The sequence below is a fragment of the Cheilinus undulatus genome, linkage group 7, assembly GCF_018320785.1.
Source record: "Cheilinus undulatus linkage group 7, ASM1832078v1, whole genome shotgun sequence".
NCBI classification, from domain to species: domain Eukaryota; kingdom Metazoa; phylum Chordata; class Actinopteri; order Labriformes; family Labridae; genus Cheilinus; species Cheilinus undulatus.
The window spans coordinates 6,888,980-6,912,278 of NC_054871.1; the positions used below are offsets into that span (position 1 = coordinate 6,888,980).

The 23,299-nt window shown below is 37.9% G+C and overlaps 1 protein-coding gene across 2 annotated transcripts in view; it reads right to left on the minus strand.

Moving 5' to 3' along the window:
* Nucleotides 1-587: 587 nt before the first annotated feature.
* The window catches only part of fnbp1l (formin binding protein 1-like), a 78,684-nt gene continuing 55,972 nt past the window's right edge, over nucleotides 588-23,299 (minus strand). Inside the window, exons 6-16 of one of the 2 annotated variants that reach the window (XM_041791074.1) lie at nucleotides 22,837-22,941; nucleotides 21,889-22,017; nucleotides 20,587-20,733; nucleotides 20,187-20,417; nucleotides 15,399-15,508; nucleotides 14,016-14,148; nucleotides 13,768-13,862; nucleotides 13,409-13,584; nucleotides 12,852-12,889; nucleotides 11,809-11,929; nucleotides 588-8,232 (exon numbers count right to left, since the gene is read on the minus strand). In XM_041791074.1, coding sequence (XP_041647008.1) covers nucleotides 8,225-8,232; nucleotides 11,809-11,929; nucleotides 12,852-12,889; nucleotides 13,409-13,584; nucleotides 13,768-13,862; nucleotides 14,016-14,148; nucleotides 15,399-15,508; nucleotides 20,187-20,417; nucleotides 20,587-20,733; nucleotides 21,889-22,017; nucleotides 22,837-22,941 — 1,293 coding nt within the window. In that variant the 3' untranslated portion in view covers nucleotides 588-8,224. Of the gene's footprint in view, nucleotides 8,233-11,019; nucleotides 11,930-12,851; nucleotides 12,890-13,408; nucleotides 13,585-13,767; nucleotides 13,863-14,015; nucleotides 14,149-15,398; nucleotides 15,509-20,186; nucleotides 20,418-20,586; nucleotides 20,734-21,888; nucleotides 22,018-22,836; nucleotides 22,942-23,299 lie in introns of those variants that run through there. The other variant, XM_041791073.1, reaches the window with a different exon arrangement.

Sequence of the window (23,299 nt, forward strand, 5' to 3'; positions counted from 1 at the left end):
TCTTTCATGTATTTATTTTCTTTATTCAATGTGTTTTTTTTTTTTTTTTAATAGGTAAGTGAATTCCCAATATAAATGTGAACATGTTAGAATGGCAAATAAAGTTGTTTTAAAAATCAAAATATCTCTCTTACTCCCTCACTCTCTCTCTTTCGCTCTCTCTAAGTGGATGGTGAGTCAGTGGACAGAGTTTGGCAGCGTGAGCTTCAGCGTGAGTAAGTTTCCAAACTTTTCTTTTCTCGTGTATTTTTTTCTTTGTTGGTTAAATAGCGGTAGGTTGTTGTTGTGTAGTTGTTAAACTGTATGATAGCGTGTCTACCAGATCCACTGGGCAGTATGCCCTTCATGGATTTGGCCACAGACTTCAAGAAGCTGAGATGCCGACATGCAGTAAAGTTGGTGCCGGCTGTCAGCTGCTTGGAAACGTGTTTAGCCGTAGTAAACGTCCATAACTGTATCAAAGTACCCAGCATTTTGTATGAAAAAGACATACATTGCTTTAGTGTTTCCAAGACTTTTAAACCCTATTTCCCTTCCTTGCACTGATAAAACATGAAAAACAACCCCATGTCTCATTGCTGCTTATTTTATTAGAACAATGTTTCAGAGGAAAGAAAAAAAGAAGCATTTTGTTCACAAAGTGTCTGACAACATTCAAAGTAAAAAGATGTGCACGACATAAAGAAGAGAAGTACTGCCATTGGTTATCGTTACAACATTTACAACATGGTAAAAACACACGACTTTACATGTTCTGAAGGTTCAAATCACGCTGGACCTGCTGATTCGTGGAGTTAAAGAGCCAGAGAGGATCTGTACATGTTTGTTAGAAGTTTCAGCACTTTCACACATGATGATCAAAGAATCTTTAAAAACATACAGGAATGTAGAAGAAAAGACATTTTTGTTTTTGCTGGTTTGTTAACGGCACCATGCTTGCAGTCTGAACAGTATTTTATAAGAACTTAAAAAATAACACCAAAGCTGATTTATTATTGTGTATTTTTTGCATAAAGTTCTAAATGACAGCACGGTAGCTCTTTACATACTTAGCTCACAGTTTTACATGGATATCAGTGGAAATATGAAGTGTTTTGGCTGATTTCAAAGCTGCTGTATTACTACTGACATCATTTATTTGATTAAATGGGCAATACACTCCAAATACACTGACCTTCGGAAGGAAATCTGATAAAAATTGGAGTGTATCGTCTGCAAAGAGTTAGTTAGAAAAGCCCTGAACATATACTGACACATTAAACACTCCTGTTATTGATTAACCTCTCCACTACTGCTATCTCTGAGTGCATATTTACAATTACAAGCAGGTTTTAGTGCTAGAAACTTTTTTTTTTCTCTTTCAGAACAAAAATACTCACAGGTACAGGCCCTTCAATTGTGAGGAGTCTCATTTGATACAACAATTAAAAATTCTTTGGGTTTGGATTGTTTGTTGAACGTAAGCTTGCACTGGAAGACATTATACCTTTGATAGGCATTATTATTTTCATTAATTAATGTGAATAAAGAATAAATAACAGATGAAAAACTACAGAAGCTCTAAGTAGTCATATACCCAGGTTATTTTACTCTGGTTTTGTAGTGAGTAAATTCCATCATTCCTCGAGTTGTCCAGGAAACTACAGAAATAATTATTACAAGAAAACCAGCTCTTCTATCCTGTCATAATGAAATCATCACGAGAAAACAGCTGAAATGTACTAGTTATGAGGACTGTAACTGTACAGTTGGCCTACAACTTGATGCGTACCTTTGTTTTCAAATAGTTTCTGTGCTTCTCTGCATTTTAGGTGAATTTTACAGGAGCAGCGAGGGTTTAAGGATGAAATTAATTTGACGCTATGTTAGAGAGTGAAGTAAACAATGGGCAAATTAGCTTTTCAAGGAGGTGGATAAGCTGCACATCTATAGCAGGGGCGTCCTAACTCTTTCTTCCACTAAGGGCCACCTAGAGAACAATATAAGGACCCCAAGGACAATTTGATATTCTCGACCTCATCTTTTGGAAAACCAATCCAATGTAGGTTGACATTGCAAAGTAGTTGTATACGCTTGAAAAAAATATATCTAGCATCACAACTTACTATTAATGGCTGACAAGGCAAAAAGCCAGTCATTGTTAAGGAATTTTTAGGCAGCCATTCAAATTTCAGGGGGACCCTGTGTTGGCATGGCTTCCTTGGATCCACTCCTAGTTTGCAGCAAAGCGGGAAGACATTGATGGCTTATCTTCACATTCAGAGACTAAACAAGAGCAAACTGCATGAAGCTGCCAGACTTTATAAGCGTCTTAGGCCGGCCACACACTAGACAATTTTTTAATCTGAAACGATTTTAAAACCATGGGAGACCACAGACTTCAGGACAATTTCCAAAGATTTTCATATTTAATCCTCCGAACGCACACACTAGAAGACAACTCAGCCAGATTGTCAGATCACTGGAGACCACACACTTGCCAACCTGCCTACAATCTCACGTGATCACGTGACTTTAGAAAAAAAAAAAAACAAGACTGTCTGTTGATACTGTCTTGCTGTTTCTCCACAACAAGCTGTCCTTGCATGCATTACAGGTGCTGCAAAAATCATAAAACCAGGGAAAGACTCAGGACGAAATCCTGGCTGGAATTAAGGTACAGTTGTGTTTATGGTTGTGAGCAGTGAAAGTATGATCTGTCTGGTGACACTCCCCGGTCTGCATGCTCTCTTTGGTTGTTGTGGGTACTCCATCAGCGGGGGTAAAATTGTGCCTAAAATCTGGCTTAAAATCCTGTAGTGTGTGGCCAGCCTTAGTGCTGCTGTGATCCTTTTGTTTTCGCCATCAGAACATGAAAATGCTTACCATTTTTGTCATCATCTCAATTTAAGAATTCTTGTCAAAATGTTTGTTTACAAAGTAACACAGCAGTACCACCTAGTGTTGTAACTAAGAAGTACAATTCTTCAAAGAATATGGTTTATGTTCAAATGTGGGCTGCAGTTGACCCCAGGCCTTAGGTTGGACATCCCTGAAAAAATGAGTTCTATTAACTTAAAATCCAAAAATAGCTAATTCAGCTCTACTTTTATGAGTTGATAGAACACATTTTAGTTTTAAGGAAAAAGTACTCTTTCATGCAAAGTATTTGTTTTTGTCACTGTCCTCAAATTATTTGACAAACATCTCTTAACCTGCCTTTGGGCATTAGTCGCTTTTGCACCATGAGTGAAGTTTCTCTCTCAGTTAGGCAGGTACCACCTGTGGGGCCCATCCTTGACATGACAAGGATAATGTTCTGAACTCTGTGGAGAAGCATTTTCTGGGTCAAAGTTCACCCTTCAGTCTTTGTTACTTGTAGTCAATCAAATCAGCTTACTTTGGGCAGCATTGCTAATGAAAATTAAAATATGAGAAACACATGAGGGGAAACTGCAGTGGATGAGAACATGTACATTATGTATGATCCATACTAAAAAAATACATCTCCACCACTTGACCACTACTAAATCAGTTACAACAAATATTTCAAGTATTTCCAACTTGTTCAGTTTTACACTGTATGGAAATAATTTGTATTGTAGTTAATATATATGCTTGAATTTTATGTAACAACTAAGTTAAGCTGAGATTAGTCGATTCAAAAACACTCCAGACTTTTAGTCAGATCTTCTGGCTTAAGTGGAAAGACAGTCCCATTTTCTTTTGCACTGTGCAAAATATCATTATCTCTTATTGCTTTATAAAAAACCGACAAGGCTTTTTAAAATAAGGTTATAAGGTTAACTATTTTGGAAAATGTTCTGACTTGAGGAGAGTTAGTGGGGAGGAGCAATCTGAATCTCATGTGTGGTTAAATATGACACATTTGTTGGGGGGTTTATGCACCTGTTGACACAAAAGTGTGCAAGTTTTCCTTTTTCACATATGCGATCACACTTAACTGAGAATAATGACTGAAAAGGTACGGTTAAAAAGTAAAAATGACTCTTTAGTGTGTTAAATCTGCAATGAGGAAAGTAAATCTCTTTAAATGTTTAGGTTTTTAACATTTTCTTGGAGCAGAATGATGTCTGACTGAAGCAGAAAGGTGGGGCATCATTGTTAGTTCAAGTAACACCTACAGCATCTCTGTACATTTCACAGCTTCTTCTTCAGACAGCAAAGGTGCTGCCACCTGCTGTTCAGATCTAAAATTGGAATAATTAGTGGCATTTTTATGTTAAATAGCTTCAAAATGAAATCTTACTTTACTTTAGTGTAGTTTTGTTCATAGAAATAAAGTGAATGGTTTGAAAACAATCATCAAAGAGACAAAAATTGATAAGAAATCATGCAAAACAAGCTGCTCTTTGCTCGTCAAACATTATAAAAACAGTATCAAAAGGAGTAAAAGAGAATTTGTAGAGCTTTTGTTTTACCTTCTGTGACAGAACTCATTCATTAACCTCTCTCTGCAGACAGAAACACCTTCACTCATTCATATTTTCACCCATTCATTCATCCAATCAGATCCAAATGCTGTAGTACTTCAGGGCAAAGTGCGTCAGTTCAATTCAAACTTTGTGTCAATCAAACAAATCTAAAAACAATCACCATGAAAACACATTCAACATGACATTAAAGATGTTAATATGTACAAATCATTCAAAGGGAATAACTAACAACAAACATGTAACACATGTGTTCAACCATGTTTCCAAAACAGTTGGGACATTTGTAAGATGTAACAGAAACAGCTTTTTTGCTTGTGTTGCAACTGTCTGAATTTTTTTGAAACATTGATGTATTGTCTTTTTTCTCATTTCAGTTAAATGTTTCTACATTCCATAAACTCACATTCTGCTTTTATTATTTTCATTTTATACAACGTCCCAGCTTTTTTGGAAACAGCATTGTGCACATATATGGACAGCCAAAAACGCAGACATTTTTTGGCCTGTTTGGCTTTCCATACACGAGTGCATATGAGTGTAACATGTGAGTTTGTGTTGTCACATTCACAAAAACAACTGATTAAAATGAGAAGAATGTAGAGTCCCAAAGAAGGCAGGTGGAGCTGAGCCCAGGTGGCTGATGGGAAATGTAGTCACACAGACAAATCCTGACATGTGGGATACTCCCTCCACAGTAAAATGACGTGATTTTTAAGGCAGAAGTTCCTTTGTTTGTTTGGTGATGTTCAAAGCGGGTCAGTCCTGCTGTCGCTGAGCTGCTGTTTGGTGAGGAAATGTCGCCCTCCGCTGGTCGACTGGTGGAATTACAACCAAGGAGGACGAGAGGAGGAAGGTGGGAAAAGAAAGAGTAGTAGAGAGGTCTTGTTTTTACCTGACAGTCCTGCTTTCTGCTCTGATTTTACCCACAAGCTGTTTGGAGGAACATTCAAAAACAAAAATCATCTTCATGCATTCAACACGGACTCATTCACAGATGAACACAAACACTTTTGTAGTTAAAGTCACAGACACCTGATCATGTTGGGGACACGTTAAGGACATGCGGCTGTATGACGGTGAGGGCAGGCATGAGGAGCAGAGTGGCTCAGGCAGGCAGGCAGACATTACCAACAGAGCACAGATGACGATGATGATGACAGGGATGAGTGGGAGCAGAGCAACACGGGTTGAGTTAGTAGCAAATTTGTAATTGACCCTAAAAAGGAGGTAAACTCTGACTTCCTGAGTTTCATAATGACTGTTTTTATCACAAGAAGCTGAATCAAAAGTTTGGAGGAAAAAAAAGTCATCTTACTATTTTCAAATTTCAAAGCAACAACAATATGAACACAAAATAAAGTTAGGAGCATGTCTAAAACACATGCAGGAAATGCAAAGGAATATGAGCAAAGGAAAGAAGCATTATAATAGTCTAAAATCAAAGAATGTTAAGCTATAAATAGGGATGTACAATTTATTGTTACTGCATTGTTAAAGCAATATAAACATTCATAATAAAAAGGCCACAAAAGTATGAATTTAACACGATCAATGTAAATCTTGGTTATCAGCTATCCTCTGATTAATTGTGCTAAATTATGATGTGAAAAAGCTTTTTGCAAGTATTTTAGACTAAGGAGGCACATGTTGCAATCAGATACATTGTGCAAAACATTAAGGAAAGAAGAAATGCAAGAAAACTTGGAGTTATCATTAATATGTGCTCTTATTTTAGAAAATGTATGTCATATTTTTTCTCATATTTAGCAGGACAGTTTACATTTCAACAACTAACACATTTTTTGTCACTGTGATTTCTGAAACTTGCAAATTTGGATTTTTTTTTTTGGGGGGGGGGTTTTCTCTTGTTTTTAGGAACATCTGGCAAACAAATCACCGACATGGACATTTTTATATGAATGTAACAAACCTGGCCTGGTTTAATGGTTTAAAGGCACAAAAAAGGATTATTTGTTAAATTAATGGGCATAAATATCTAAATCCTTGCATCCAAGCAATGCAGCTTTCATGGCAGAGGCACAAAAGCTAGCAATTCTGGGTGCTTTTTTTAAATTCCGAAGTGGCTGCATCTTTAAGTAACATTTTTGAGCTTCCTGCACTACTCTTACAAAAGTAATATGTCAAGGGGACTAAATAATTAAAAACATTTGTAATCAAAAGCTCAAAGCAGAGATTCACTGATTATCAAATATGAACCGAGCCTGCAAAAACTGAAGCCAGTGCTTTTTTCATTGCTTCTTTTGGACTCCCACAATTCTATTATTTTTTCCTATTTGATCATAAAAACAGATCATAGTTTTTCCAAAAGGTCACATCTTCTGCTTAATGATAAATCCCTTCCCAGGCTGGCCACACACTGCACAATTTTAAGCCTGATTGGAAGCAAGATTTGCCTCCTCAATGATCATGGGGGTGTATCCTGAGTAGGGGCTCATGACAAATGATTATTTGTCCGAATAATTCCGGTGTGTTGTGTCATCCGGATTATTTTACTACTCCAAATTGCATTGTAGCCTTCCAGACCTAGAATCATATTGATAGGATATCAATAGTCATCCAAGTTTATTTGAGATTCTGTGAAATCCAGTGTGTGAGGAATCTTCACTGTGAGGTCGATGGCAGGTTGTCTAGTGTGTGTCAGAGAATTTTAGATGAAAAACTGTTTGAAATAGTCCTTTTGTTTATGGTATCCCACGTTTAAAATGGTTTAAGATCTGAAAATTGTCTAGTGTATGGCCAGCCTAAATCAGCAGCCAGGGTGCTCGATGCCAGCATTAAATTGATATGGCACAACAGACAAGCATTTGCTACTGATATCAGTTGATCCCACATAACTTGTAGATGACCAATGTTTTATGAAAAGGGCCAATATTGGCAGATGGCATGTGTCTGTGCATCCCTAATTTTTGCACATGAAAAAGCGTTGGTAGGTAAAACTAGGGCTTTTTTTGGTAATTTTTCCTCCAAAAGTTTGACCAGAATATTCAAGGACAAAGACAAATATTCATAAATAAATTGGAAATTGTCTTCTTCTAGGTCAAAACATGAAGTGAGATGTAAGGGGGTAACTGTTTTTGAGAAATCCCTTGAGGAGAACCTGCTATTGCACTGCTCTCTATGGAGTAAAGCATTTAAGATCACATGTATTTTTCATCTGTAGCCACAGTCTAAATTAAACAAGGTGCTACTTACTTAAGGTTTCTCATCAACAGAGAGCAGAACCTCAGCAGGTTTTCCCCCTGATGTTAACCCTCCTAAAGACGTATAAGCTCTAAGTTTTCTAAATCTTTATGACCTTTACCGACCAGTTGCAATCCAGCAACAGAAGAGAAGACTCTTCGTTGCTCTCACACAGTGAACAAGCATATGGTTTAAAATTCTGTTTCTTCTGCAGGTTTAGAAGTCAAACTTCCTCATAGAAGGCAACTACGTCTGTAAGGTCTTTAGAGGATGTGGAGAACTTCCTTAAAACACTGTTGGACTTCTCCACTTGTTCAATTATGTTAGTGCCTCTATTTCAGATCACCTACCCTTCTACAAGACCCCACTCTAGTATCCCAGAATGCTTTGCTGATTACGGATGAGTGAGCATGCAGTCGTGCAAACCTGCCTCCCACCCTCTTCATTTCTAACTACTTCCCTCTTCATTTCCTTCAGTACTCTCTCTTTTTCTCTTTCTTTCATTGTCACCACCCCCACCACCAATAATCAGCCATCAACGTGAGCCCTCCACCAGCCAATCAAATCGCCCGGCCACCCTGCAGCCCTCAGGAACCTGCGGTCACATAGAGAAGAGAGCAAGTTACTAAAAGATACAAACAGTTGGTTGATGTTGAAAAAGAGCAGTGATTTAGCAGGATTAAGGTGTTGATCTTGAGAGGCTAATTACTGCCTAAGTTTATAAAACTTAAGGTGTGGACTTATTACAAAACAAATAATTATAAAATGTAGTAAAGGAGTATAGATGACGCTTAGGCTGGGAGATGCCAAGCTAATCCATTAATGCATTCAACCTACAATTTTCTAAATTGGCCATCATGTCTTGTGTCATGTCTTGATAGGTAAAAATGTTTTGCCTAAAGTTAGTGTATAATAGTAGCCTCTGGACTTGTGAATTGTGTGCTAGACTTACAATGGAGCCTCAAACCTTCCACTTCATACATATCTATAATATGTAAAAAATATTTTGTAACCCTGTTTGGTTGTTGCAGCCTAAAACATTTTGATCTGCACCAAAGCAAAAGCAAAACTTTAAGACTCAGGATGCATAATATTGGATTTTTGAAATTATCTTATTTTTACAAAAAATATTTTATTCTAAGAATGAACAAAGAAACAAAAGTCCTTAGAAAACCCTATAAAGTTTAAAGAATGAAGATGAACAAAGACAAATACTTAAGCTGATTTAGTTCCATTGGTCCTTTCCTGAATTTCACAAAACTTGGTGCACAATGCGGATATTCACTGCTGCTGTTTGGTTCCCAACCTGGAGTTCAGGGGGTGCAAAGACCTCAGGCTTGCTCTGGTCTGAGGTTGTTATAATTAGATTTGCATATATTAAGTGAAATCACAATAAAACACTAAATGAACAGGTTATACGATAGTCTTTTGGTAAGAAAACATATAAAACCATTTTCTTAGGGTTTTATCAATGAAACACTTCAATGAAAGTTGATTTTTGGCAACGATAGGTTTTGAATTTTTTATGTATATGTTTTGGGGAGCTCAGCTTTACCTTAAATACAGGTTGGGGGGGGCTCCAAGGAAAAATGGTTAGGAACCACTGATATAGGCTGTTAATATTAGCAGAAATTTTCATATCTGCTGACATTTTGCATCCCTAACTGAGATAATAATAAATGGTATCTTTGGGGCTTGCATAACTTGCTAATCTGGAAAAAGAAGAATTGTAAATTGACACTTTGGTCCCAAAAAAAAATTAAAGCTGACAAAAGCACATATTCTGGACGCAGATTCTGGTTGAACATGTTTGCTCATACTAAAGTCATGCTAAATGCTAATTTTCATTATTTGTTTCCTCAATACAAATCAAGGCTGCAAAACTGTTATTAGGATCTAGTGCATGAGAAACAACAAACAGTATCAGTTCTTAAAAAAAACATGAGGCATGAACCCCAGCTAAGTGAGTGGACATAAGGCCTGGTTATAAAGAAAGTTAGAAGGAAATGGTGGCTGTATGAGGAACTGAAAGTCATGGCCTCGCCAAGGACCACGGATGTAAATTTGCTTTACGGCTAACTCTGAATTAACAGTTGAGTTGTGCATGGACCCTTTATAAGTCAACTAAACTAAACCAAGGGATGACTTCCCAGCAGCTACATACACTTCTTCATATTGACCTGAATAACAGGCAGTTCAACATCTCCATCTGTTTGAGACCACAGCAAGAATTTAAAAACTTTTGAGTTATTATATATATCCAGTATGGAATAATATGTGTTGCAAACTGAATTGTCCCTAAAACCCTGTCTGTAGTTTTGATGACTATGTTGTTAAAAATATGAAGTTAGCACAGCAGTAGATTTGTTTAGTAAAATCTTTCAGCCTCTAATTTAACCCATTTTACCAGTAACTGCTCTAAAAAAACTGTTATTTAACTTTTAGTCAAAATATCTTCTTGCACTAATTAAAGTCACATTCACTTGAAAAATAAATATGAATAAAGATGAAAGAAACATCTCACTACAATACAAAAAAGCAGAGATACTGTGTATGGTCTGAATTACTTGCAATAAAATATATCTGCCAGTGCAGCGAGAAAAAATACTGAAGTGTCTCGTAATAAGTATTGCATAATTTGCAGATACTTTTTTATATATTATAATTTCTTATAACAAGCAATTTTAGCCTTATTTTCAGTATTAATGCTGTCCCGTCCCGTCTGCAATGGTCAAGGCCAGAGGCAATATGTTCTCAAGTTGTCTCTTCATCTGGCTCTTCTTGTGTTCAGATTTTAGGGGTTCTAAGTCAAATGTAAAGGTCACTAGGCCACACATTCATCCCTTGCTTGCAAGTGCAACACATTTTCTTCAGACTGTGCTGAAATGTCCTCTCTGACTCAAGGATAATGTGGTCAGATTTTGGAGGGCTTAGGTTAGGGTAACTGAGCATCAGGTTCCCTTGTTGCTGAAATGATTTCTACCTCAAAAACCACTCTAGCCCTTCTTCTTCTTGACCCACCAGTAAACTTCTTCCGTCTGGCAATTGGATACGTCATGGTGATAATATATAATAAACAGGCATTTATGTCTTAAAGTAAGATGTTTATCTAGACTTTTCAGGTGAATGTGGCTTCTTTACGTGTAAGGAGATATGTTGATGAGAAATCAGAAAAAATAAACTCTGCAAGACTTGAGTGTTTTGCAGTATATTAAAGCAGAAAACATGATAATGCTATGATATAAACAGTGTAATAGCAGCATTTATGCACAAAGTTACTGCACCTTTGTTTGAACTACAAGGTGTTGGCTGCAATAAAAATTCATCAAACATGACTCTACTGAGATGTGGCCTTGAAAAAAAAGAGTTGAACTATCATTGGTACCAGTGGAAACACTGATGAACAGTGCTGTTTTTAATCAGTGACTTAAACATTGACCAAGAACAGTCAGATAATGATTGAAAGATAATAAAATACACAATCAGTTCGTTCAGCCTCCTTTAAATGAAGGGAAAACCTTTTTCATACTGAAACTTCCAGCTTATTCTTGATTCTTTAGCCAGGCTGAAACCAGACAAACCTCTGTAACTGTAATCCCACCATAAGTGTAATGGCACAGGTAACACAGAAAATCACGAACAGAAGTGAAATCAGAACAGCTTTAAATTATGAAGACACGTGAATCCAAAGAGCTTAAAACCAGGGAGTTTAAAACGTCTCCGATTTAAAAAAGAAAACATCAGAACAATCAAAGAAAATAAAAATAAATTGTTTCTAATATATTACATAAAATAATCTAAAACACTTTGATCGATAAAGAAGTGGTGCAGCCTTTACACGGGGCTCAAAACAGCAGTGGAGACATCCTTCAAACACACACAGAAATGCCTTATATACAATAAAAACATCATTCAAACACAAATATCCTATTTGTCTTCATGCTCTCAAATATCAGTACCACAGATACTAGAGGAGGAAGGTGAGTGACAAGAGGAATAAACATGAGGAGAGAGACGGGATGGAAATGAGGAAACAGATGAATGTCCATGCAGGTGTTGGGATGCAGTCTCTTTTTCTTTTGTAGTGTTAAAACGAGGGACAGAAAACAGGGAGAGAGGACGACAGATGGATGAGAGGACAGAGACGTAGCTCAGATGTAGGTGACAGCACCTTTGCTGTTTTTCTCCAGGGTGATGTCTACATAGGAGGTGGGGACGTAGCCTTCCTCTCCGCTCTGCTTCCTTGCCCTCGTCCAGCCGTCGCCTTTATCCTCCTCGATAATGTACAACACCTGCAGGGGAGGAGAAACATAAAAGGATCTAATGAGTAAACTAACAAAGAGAAGGACTACAGCAGTGCTTTGAATCTTCACTGGTTTCATGAATTGGTTATAGGGGACATATTTTACCCTTTTAAGAAAAGTTTATATTGGTCTCAGAGGTCCCCAAAACATGGCTGTGAAGTCTGTTGCTGAAAAACCCCTCCAGTTTAAGATTTTTGCATGTCTTAAAACCCTTCTGTTTCAGCCCTGCTAAGAACAAGCTGTTTGTGTCCGTGGCTTCAAATGTTACTGAGCTTTCTAACTCTGCCCCACTCAGGAAATGGATGTGGCTCCCCTGATCCCCAGCTGAGAGGAAGATCAGGAAAGGAGGGTGGAACTTTCTTCCAAGCGGGGGATGGCCAACTGAACCCTGAGGCAGGGTTAACTCCCCACATTACATCATGAGGGGAAAATCTGAGAACGGCTTGTTTCAGCACACATTTTCTAAAATGTGGAGAAAGAGGGAGGGGGTGGATGTTTTTGGTACTTGAGGGGAATGTAGACAGGCCAGGGGTGCATATTTTTGTTAGAAAAGCTTCAAAAATGGGATATGTTCCCTTCAAGACTAGTGGCCCAATGATTCGCCTTGTTTCGATATCACACTGCATTACTATTTGTCACAATGGTTTGCATCCTCTGTTATAAACTGGAATTTATAACTAAATGATACTCAATAATAATCAAAAAAGAAATATTAAAACATATTCTCTTGTGTCAGTTAAAAGGAATGCATAAATAATGTTTTGCCTCTTCATCGACACAGATCCATCTACATATGCATCACAATGCAACGCCTCTAAACTCCATTTTGAGGCTCTGACTTGACACAAAGACAAATTATTTCAACAAACATGGAAACAAACCATTAACTCAACATAAGAAACAAGCTTACCTCATCTTCTGCCATCACCAATGTCCCCTCATTTTGACCTGCAAGTTAAAAGAATAACAGCGATGTTGAACACAAATCAAAGTTACTATTTTATCTCTGCACACTTCTCTGAGGAACTGTTGGGAATTTTGTGCATATAATAACACTTTATCTAATTAATAATGATTATAGATAAAGTTTCATGCAAAAATATTCAGTCAAATGTATCATAGATAATTCAAAATGCTGATCAGGGTAAGTGAAAGCTCCTGTCAAGAATTTCTTTCAGTGAAAAACTCTAAGAAGGCATATGAAAACACTACATCCTGTTTTTAGAGAGACAAAACTGCAAACATTTAGTTTAAAAAGTAGCTCACATACTGTAAGAGGCAAGCCAGGATGGCTATCTGGTTCACTGGTTTGGATTCATTTATTCTTTTAAGGGAATGATGGTTTGAGCTATTGGTTGGATGTTTTCCAAACCTCTATATTAAGCCCAGATCCTTTTGAATAAATGTTATTGTCATTCTTTATTGAGCTCTGAAAGACTGATACCGTGATTTTACGTTTGTCCTCACCGTCAAAGGAGTAGAGCGCCTTGCAGTGTCCGATGACAGGCAGCGGGTCGTCATCGTCAAACTCATCGTCAAACTCATGTGGGTCGGGGTTTGGGTGACCAGACGGTGGACTTTTGGGGCGGTGGTGAGGTGTGTGATGCTCCTGACTGGTGTCATCTGTGTAACTGCCCTCAGGACTGACAGGAGACAAGCAGATGAGCCAAAATTCTTATGATCAAATCACAGTCTCTTGCTTATCTTCAATCACTGATTTCTATACTTCTTTGATTAATTCATATGAGATTCCTCTGATTCAACTAAATTTTATAAAACTTCATATTATATTTGTATTGATCACCCTCCTCTCTGTGTCTGTTTACCTCTCTCTGCCTTGAGGAGCGTGATGATGGTTGTCAGCGCTGTGTCTCCTGTCTCCTCTTGAGCTCTGCTTTCCCTCCACCTCAGATAACCAGGTCTGTTAACAAAGTGAGAAGAGAAACTTATCACAGAACATTTTACGCTGTATTTCAGCTAACACCACAATGTGTCATCACCACAGTATCTACAAGCTGAAAACATTAGAGCGCTTTCTGGCTCAATTTAAATCAGAAACATCTTTCTGTTCTACCTCGTTTTTGTGAATTTCTGAGCGTAGCTTCTCCATGTTACATATGGTTTCTGATATTTTAGGCTGTAGACTGTTAGGGTCTCCCATCTGTGGATTCTTCTCATACACATCCTTCATTTTGTTCAGGGCATCTCTGAAACATACAATTAAATAAATTAAGAGTTAATGGGATGTACTCATCATAAAAAAGCAGGTTGTTGTGGGTGACAAAGATTAGTAATACTTTCAGAGAGGACAAAAGTTATTTTCTTACTTGTAACCCTGCAGGATAATAGCTACTTAAGTCTATTTTCTAGTAGAAGTGATATCACAAGTGGTCACTTTAGAGGCAAGAGGCTGATGAAGCAGGAAATATGGATAAAACTTGCTCTGATATGTGTATTTTTTTGTTTTGTCTGTAATGTTCTTTACAAACAGTCTGCTGTCACATTAGTAACACTGTTCTATACCCAAGCACATTTGCCTATTTACACAGTCAGATACAGTATGTAACAGTATGCATGTAGTTGGTTTGCAAATCTGCTAAGAGGAAGGAGAAACAACCATTCACATATTTATTTATAGTGTGAGCAAACAATGGAGTCTATCATGCTCCTAACCTTCTTCCTAATTGTACACCTTCTGTGTAGCTCAGAGATACAAATGTGCCCATGCTGCCTGGATCTGATGATTTTTGAAGAAACATAAGATGTTTAGACCTTGCCTTTATAGCTCCATTCACTGTTGAGTACCCTGTATTCAATCAGCCAGTTAACACAAATTCTGCCTTAGACAAGGGGTCCAAGAGGACTCATCACAGTAACGAAGTCTGGCTTGTGATTACACTAATCAAATTAATATGATTTTGGCATCAAGTGTGCTGCAATCCAGGCCTGGGTCCTTGATGCAAAACCATCCAGAAACACATCAGGATGCCTTCAAAGGAAATATTTACCAAACTTGACAAAAGATGTGTTGAATTAGAGCTGCAAACCTACATTTAAATGTCAGAGCCACCTATACTGAATTAAAAATTGCCATTAAAAAAAAAAAAAAAACACTGGATAATGGCATACTCTGATTTAAAGCAGCAGCTTCACCCTGCTTGTGACTACACTGAATAGATTCAGGCCTTGGTATTAATTGTAAGCTAACTGTGTTTTGGTGGCACTGAAATCCCACTTCAAAATCATAGTACTCATTCACATAAAAAGAAAGAAAGAAAGAAAACAGGATTTAAGACTTGAAATGTCTGTTGATATTATTATAATGTGAGCTGACTGCTTAAAAGAGACGCATATGAGGTGGACAACTACAGATCTTATTACTATTTCTAATTTCCTTGATTTTTCTGATTTTTCTGCATGATGCAGCCAGTAACATGAATCAGGTGTAAGGCCTTACCTCTGGTCTATCTCTTTCTGCAGCTCTTTGTTGAGTTCATCGATCCTCTGCTGCAGCCTCTTCCTCCTCTGCTCGGGGGGTAAGTGACTGAAATCCTCCAGAGATGGAGCCTGGGGATAAAAGAAAAAAAAAAAAAGCCACATTTATCAAACAGCATACCTAGTCAGAATAAAGTCAGTGATGTGAAGGAAACATCCCAAGAGAATAGAACAAAGGGAATAAGGATTGATCTATTTTTCTTCGAGGGATGGAGGTCTATTAAAACAGTAATAACGCCACTGTACATTCACCGCATCCAACTGATTCAATGTTTTGTTGTCAAAACATTCGAAGCTAACTTTAAATAAACTAATCTAAAAAAACTGGAAAAATTCTGCCAAAAATACTGATAAATTAAAGTAAGGATATGGGACTTTGGAGACAGAAACCTTGGTAAGATTATAGATGAGTCCACAACAAAAACCCAGTTTATACTTAATAACTCATGCTTAATAATAATATTAAGTTACCTGGATACCTTAATTTGGATTGGATTTGGATTTTCTGCATCTGTAGTGTCAATATGTTAAACTGTACAGCAGCTAACATCAAAACTGACTTACAAAGAGGATCTCAAGATATGTTTATTATGAGGCAAACAGTAATATATACATCTGGGGAGTAGCTAACTAGGAAAGGAGAAGTCACTATCTTTGCTTTCACTACTGGTTTGTGTTTTGGAAACTACAGGGAGCCCTACAGGGTGAGGATACTCTACATCTACACTCCAGTATCTACTTTATGCACACACTCACTCACTTACCGTCTTTATTGACCACTGACGCGTTAACCATTACAGTTAAAAAAAGACAAACAGGGGTTGCTGGTTAGTTTTAAGAATGCCAAAAAGTCACCAACAAGCTGGTGGGTTAGCATTAAGAGCAGTCAGATTGATGCATTTTATCAGTGTCTCTGTGGGGTAAATCTTGACTGAAAAAGCAACTGCATCTGAGGATGCCTGGATGAATACAATCCCTCAGTTAATGTTAATTAAATCACATTTTTATCTAAGATTGAAAAAAAAAACTATCTAACATTGACAAGAATATTAACAGGCCCACTGGTGTGAAGAAATGCAATATTTCATTTTTATCTTTGTTCATGCAAAGGGATCTTTAATTCATTCCTCTACGGCAATACTTCAAAAATTAATGGGTGATTTTGTCTCACATACCACCATTGAAAGACAACTACCAGTATATATAAAGTAGAATAAAGTGCTTTATACCAGCACAAGTTATAAAAAACAAAACGAATCTAGTCCTCTCTTGTTTTTTTTCAGGGGCCCCTCAAGCCATGTACCCTAAATACACAAAACACATTTAAACACATGCAAACACACAGAGATCACTGCAAACTTGAGTAAAACCAACATCTGATGATGTTATTGATGCATTTCCCCACACAGCAAAGCAACCAGAGCAAACAATTCTTTCCAAATTCCCCTCACAGGCATACAAAAACACACACCATCAATCATCAGGGATCCTCATTCTTGTGATTGGAGTAAAAATCTTTCTGATGAATAAAAAGAGAGGAAAAAAATCCCACAAAACAAAAGAAAGGGAGGAAAGAGAAGAGAGGGAAGGATAAGGGACAATAGAAAACAATAACACATGAAAAAAAAGATTGAATGGGAGGAACAGTACAGCAGGGTGCCTGCAAGTTCTGTTAAATTCAAATTAAATTATATTAAAATGAAACTGGTAGCCAATCAGACCAGCTAAAACCAGTGATGGAACTTAAAGATAACCTGATATAGTTCATATACTTTTAGGAAACTTGCAGACATCCTGCAGAAGAAACTTAAAACCGAAATCATGTCAAACTCTCCGAAACACAAACTTCCTGTCTCACCCCTCTCCTCAGGCCCCTCAAATTCTGGGGGATTCTGGGTACTGTAGTCTTTATCTCAGACAGATAGTGGCTCACTAGCTCAGTGCTGAACCGAGGTGGAGGAAACATGTTGGAGGAGGACCGGGGATGGGAGGAGGATGAGGATGAAGGGGGTGGAGGAGGAGAGGAGGAGGGGGACTGATGGGGAGCAGGGAGGGGAACAAAAGCAGGCAGAGATCAGGGCGACACATTATTTAGTTTTTCTGCTGTCTTATGACACATACTTCCCTTGTGACAGTCTGTGGCTTTTTTCAATGTCTTTGGGAATGCAAGACCTAATTTCTTATTTAAACTGTCAGGTTTACATGGGTATGGTTAACATTATTCCAAATGAGTCAAAAGCCTGACTCATGGATGACTTATCCCCCCAAAGTTAGATCACCTTCATAAAAACTGACTCATTCAGTCTTTTATGAACCATGCTCCAAAGCTTCAAAGGAGACCCAGGAGGTGGTTTAAGCCAAGTGACTAGATTTGGTATTACAAGACAATGTAACACATAAGTATAACATCAACAACAGTGATGATTACTTTTTCTAATTTCTTGCTAACATATACCAATTATCAAAGATAATTATAGAAATGCTTTAACTTTACATGTTTTCATCACAGATTCTATCAAGTTTCCCCAATTTTTACAACTTTCTATGTCTGAAATTAACTTGAGAGCTAAATTGAGAGGGGGTGGGGGGGTCGCCTCTTGCCCCTGGGAATCCAGTTGCCCATCACTGATCTAAAGGGATGTATTTTATAACGTTGACTCCTAGATGTATAGAGCACTCTCAGGTAAATTTGGTTAATTCTTGGGGGGTTTTGCAAGTATGAATGGGGCTTTAGATGTAAGAGACAGTTTCATTGGCTTATTGTGTTGATTTATCTGTTTAATACTGTTACACAATAAGAAACATGCAGTAGTGCATGTACAAAATGACAGTCAAGTTCAGATGTGACAGCATTTACGCTTCTCAGGAGTTCAGGTTTAGTTCCTTTCTCTGTGCAAGTAACCCAGTTAAGGAAAGTGATTTCCCAAGAAACTGGTGCAGATTCATTTCAACTTGTCCACTGAGCTGTCTGTGAGTTTTTAACTGAAATGGGATATTCTGAGAAGTAGCAGTGTCCATCATTTCCAATACTGTGAGGGCAGGAGGGCGCTGCAGGAAGTAGTACCCTGCTGCTTCCTGATACAGCAGTTTAACCACAGTTCAACAGCATAGAATTAAAGCCATTCAGAAAATGAATGCATAAGGGCCTGTGTCCACAGCAGTATTTTTAGCTGGCAGCGCTCACTGTCCAGTTGTCCAGTGTTTTCAGCACTCAGCATTCTGAGCATTAAAATGTCTACAGTGTCAGTTGGTTTTTGTCATCGTGCTCTCTGTAGAAAATAGTTAAACTTTTGGAACAGCACCCCACTCTTCAATGACACGTCTTTCTCTCTGACCAATCAAAAACAAGAAGGAGGCGGGACTTTTGAAATCAGCTTTGTCAATGGCAGAGCCTTCATAGCAATGACAGAGGAAATACCCATCTGACTCATCTTTTCCAGAATGTAACTTCCAGGTTTGGTAGATAGGTAGACCTGGGTGTCATCTGCGTAGCAGTGGAAGTTGATTTTGAATTTAGGGACGATATAACCAAGAGGAAGTAAATAGATCATCAACAGTAGGGGGCCCCTTTTCAGAACCTTGGGGAATGCCAGTAGAAACTGGAAAAAGGAGGGAGTCTCTTGCGCTTCAGCCACTCCACAGGTGGAGGTGAGGGCTCACAAAAAGGACCAGAAACATACAGAGAATTCTGAATGGATCTATCTCACAGGCAAATCCAAGAGGAAACTGGAGCACACGAATCTCTCTTCATAAAACAAAAGTTTGACTCTGATGAAGACGCAGTGTGCCTGCACCTGATTAAATTGCAAAAAGTGATTTGTGCGCTCAAGTTTCTTCTCTGGATTTGCCTGTGAGATTTAAACTTCTCTGGACAAGGACGGGATTTGAATGAATTGAGTTGTATGTACTCAGACAGTACAAATAGAAGAAGTCAACTTTCACACACTAGCAAGAAACTGTGGTAAAAAGCTCTGAAATTGAGGATGTAGGGGTTGCTAGCGGGACAAAAAACAACAGTTATGGACACAGGCCCTTATTTTCTGACCTTCATCCCCATCTCTATGTTCTTTTCATTGGCTGCTTTGACTAGAATGTCTAAATGTCAAGTATGTCCACTGACAAAACAACAAATAGCTTAAAAAGTTAAATCCAGATGTTTTTAAACGTTGTGTTTAAATTATAAAGTAATGAATTCTAAACATAGTGATTTAAAATCAAGCTTTCAGCTGCATAAAGTTTATGTGCGACACACCTAAGGCTGTTTTAGGGCATCATATATTACAATGAAATACATCTGTATACACAAACACACCCTGATCCACCACACAGGTTTCTGATAGTGTGAAGCAGCTGTGACTCTGACATAAAGCAACAACAGCAGAGAGTTAATGATTAAACAGTATGTGGTTTATGGAGAGGGGCAATGTCCAAGGAGTGAATGGGAGAAAAGATTGGAAGTGTTTTTTTCTGGTGAGAGAAAGCATTAAAACAGGAATAAATAACAATAATAATTTAGTGTGATAAAAAAAGCTACAGAAGACAGACTGGAGGAATCAGACAGACTGTAAGGGAGGTCAGGATGCGACTAATGAAGTTTATATTCAGCTGTATGGAGGGGAATTTCTGCAGCACTGAGGGTAAAGAGTCAGTTTCACAGGTGACACCAGTGATTTACTTTAATCTCAATAACGAGATATGCAACAAAAGCTGAGCCCTTGATTCAAGACTACACTGTTAACTCCTTTGGTACCTTTGGTTTCTTCCCAAACAGCCACAGTTTGTTCTTGGTTCTGCTCATGGGGTGTTGTTTAAGGTCAGGTCGTGGCCCTGGGGCCCCATCTCTGTCTCTGTCTCCTTTGGGTGTGCTGCTGATGGTCCCATCTGAACCCGTCCTGCTCAGATTCTGACTGAAATCCTCGAAGGGAAAGTCGCCTGGAGGTTCAAATCCTGATTTAAATGACTCCACGACTATGCCTGAATCCTGGGTAGAAGGCAAGATAAAAAAAGAGAGGGAAAAGATATGAAATAAATAAGTTTTTCAATCAGCATCTAATAAATCCTCTCTTCCATCACATAAAACAACAGATCTCAACAGGACAGTTTCCAGCTGTTACTGATTTATTACATCTAACCTTAGCTTGTCTACTTACCCTTCGTTCATCGACAGCTTTGGCAGCAGAAACCATTCCTTCTAAACATTTGGAGACGATTGGAATGACTCTACGCTCTGCCTCAGCAAAGCTCCGATATGTCTCGCCAAGCTTCACTGTTCGACGTTCGTCCATGGCCTGCAAATTCTGAAATGCAGAACAGGAAGCAAAGTAAGTTAGAAGCAGTCTTCACCATGAAGCACCTCATACTGACACTTACAACAATAATTACAAGATCCAAAATGTAAATGGCTCTCAATTTAAGGTGAAATATCAAATCTCAAAGAGGAATAAAAGTAATAAAATGAAAAATAATACAATAAAGAAGCAAAGCAAGCACATTCAAGAAAAAATAAGGCTGTTTAGAAAATATGATCATTAGAGAAAAATACAACTCCACTTCCTTAAAAGTTGTGACAATATGTAAAATGTAAATAAGAACAGATTGTGATGATTTAACAAGCATTTATACCCAATATTCAATAAAAATAGCACAAGAAGATCATATAAAACGTTGAGACTGAGAAATGTCATTGTCTTTGGAAAATTCATGTGCCCATTTTAAATGTTATGCCAGTAGGCCGTCTCAAAAAAGCTGGGATTGGGTAACATAAATGTACACATTTAAGCCAGAAGGCAGATTTTATTATGTATTTCACTGGCCTCTCTCTAAACACACAACAATACTGATTTGAGTGACAACAGCTTGAGTATAAAGCCACCGGTTTGTTTCTGACAAGTTCCCCCCTCTGGTAGGCGCTACAGGCCAAAACAACCACACTCAGCCACAGTTTCATTAACAGTACATCACTGTGATGGACAGTTTAATAATTAATGTGAAGTCATTAACTCCTTAACACAAAGAATATGATTTCCTGCAGGCTATAAATATTTAATAAACAGCTGAATACACACTGGTTTTGGTAATCCATGGATTAATTTTTCATATAAAATCCTTATTTATTCCAAACAAGTCCTGCAGGCTGAAAATATGTATATCACGAGTGCACTAAACACTTTTTTATGTTCTAGTCATATGTTATTCTTTATTACTACTCACAGTTTCTGTTTGCATTTGTACCTTTTTGCCTACTTTATTCAGTTCTGTTCACTAAATCTTGGATCTTAACTGCCAAACTGGGGACATTGCTCATGGGGGGGGGGGGCAAATATCTGGCCTTAAATCAGGCTTCAAACTGTCTAGTGTTAACAACCTTGCAGAGTACCTACCAGCCTGTAACTGTGACAATAAACTTGTGTGAACTACAAACACGAAATCACAGATTAAGATGTTTGCTTTACCTTGAAGATGTGTGGTATAGCGTTGTTGAAATGTTTCCACTGCTCTGCGTTGAAGTTCTGGAGCTGAGCGGCGTACTCGTTTTTGCTTTCATCGGCCATGTGGGTCCGCAGGTAGAACTGGGCTTTGGCCTAAAGACAACATAATCAGTACAACATTGGAGACATTAGCTGGAGCCACCATCCTCAATGAGAGACTGTGACTCAAAAATCGACATTTTTCCACCTGTTACATTCAATTAAAATATTAATTTGGACCTCAAGCTGTACAAAACTGAGAGACCGGGCAAAACAAGCATGTTTCAAAAGAGTTTGGTAGAAGTTTTGGCACTTATTTCCCTTCTTTTCTTTAATTTACTTGTAAATCTTCTAATAAAGATGATTTATCTTTGATGATAAAGGACACCATCATATTCTGTACATGGAAACTGCACACAGACACTGTAAGGATGCTAGAACTGCCCAAAAAAGATATTTGCCTCTGCTGTTACTGAACACTGGGCAAGATTTTTGTGAAACTGAAGTAAAAAGAAGTTTTAAAAAGAAACAGAACACTGGGCTGTGCTTTAACCTCAATATGGAAAGATTTATTTTTCTGTAAGCTCAGAATAAAATCACCTTGTCTAATTATATGCTGTGTGTGGGGGGAAAAAGAAGCCACAGTATAATTTCACAGGCATCAATTATACAGTGCTGACCTTGGAAAAGGTATGTTAAACTTAGTCATTCTGTTTTTTTTACTGTGGAAATCTAAATGATGATTTTACTGGGAAAAAAATTAAATAAGTGTGTGTTAAATGTCCATTATTTAAGGTACGGTTCATCCAATAATTACACATTCTTAGTTATCTATGACCTGAAGGTGAACTTGATGATAATCTGACTGATATTAAAAAAGGGAAGTTGAGGAGTGATACTACAGCAGCATAGAGGTGAAAAAGATTTCCTTACCTTCTCCACCTCTGACTTTGTGGCATTAATGTCGTTATCTAACCGCTCAAAGGTGAGCTGGGACTTCTCCGCTTCTTTGCACTCTCTCTCAAACTTCCTTTTACTCTAAAAAAAGAAACAAACAAGGAAGAAGAAAGACAGAAATGTCAAACACATTAAGACACACAAAGAACTCAGTAAATCCCCTTTTCCTTACTTGGCACCTTCACTATTTCCGGTCTATCAAAGAGTTCCCAGATAATAAAATTAAAAAAAATATGTGAATAAAAAAAAAAACAGTCAAAAAGGGAGATGAATCACACAGAGATACTTCCTGCCAGCCCATCTGGATTACATTAGCACTGAAGGAAACACAGAATAGCTGAGACATTGCAGTTCAGTCACTGAGGAGTCACTTTAAAGTCATGCAGGGCACACATTGAAACACTCTCTATCGTATGTGACTCAAACATGAGGCTACACG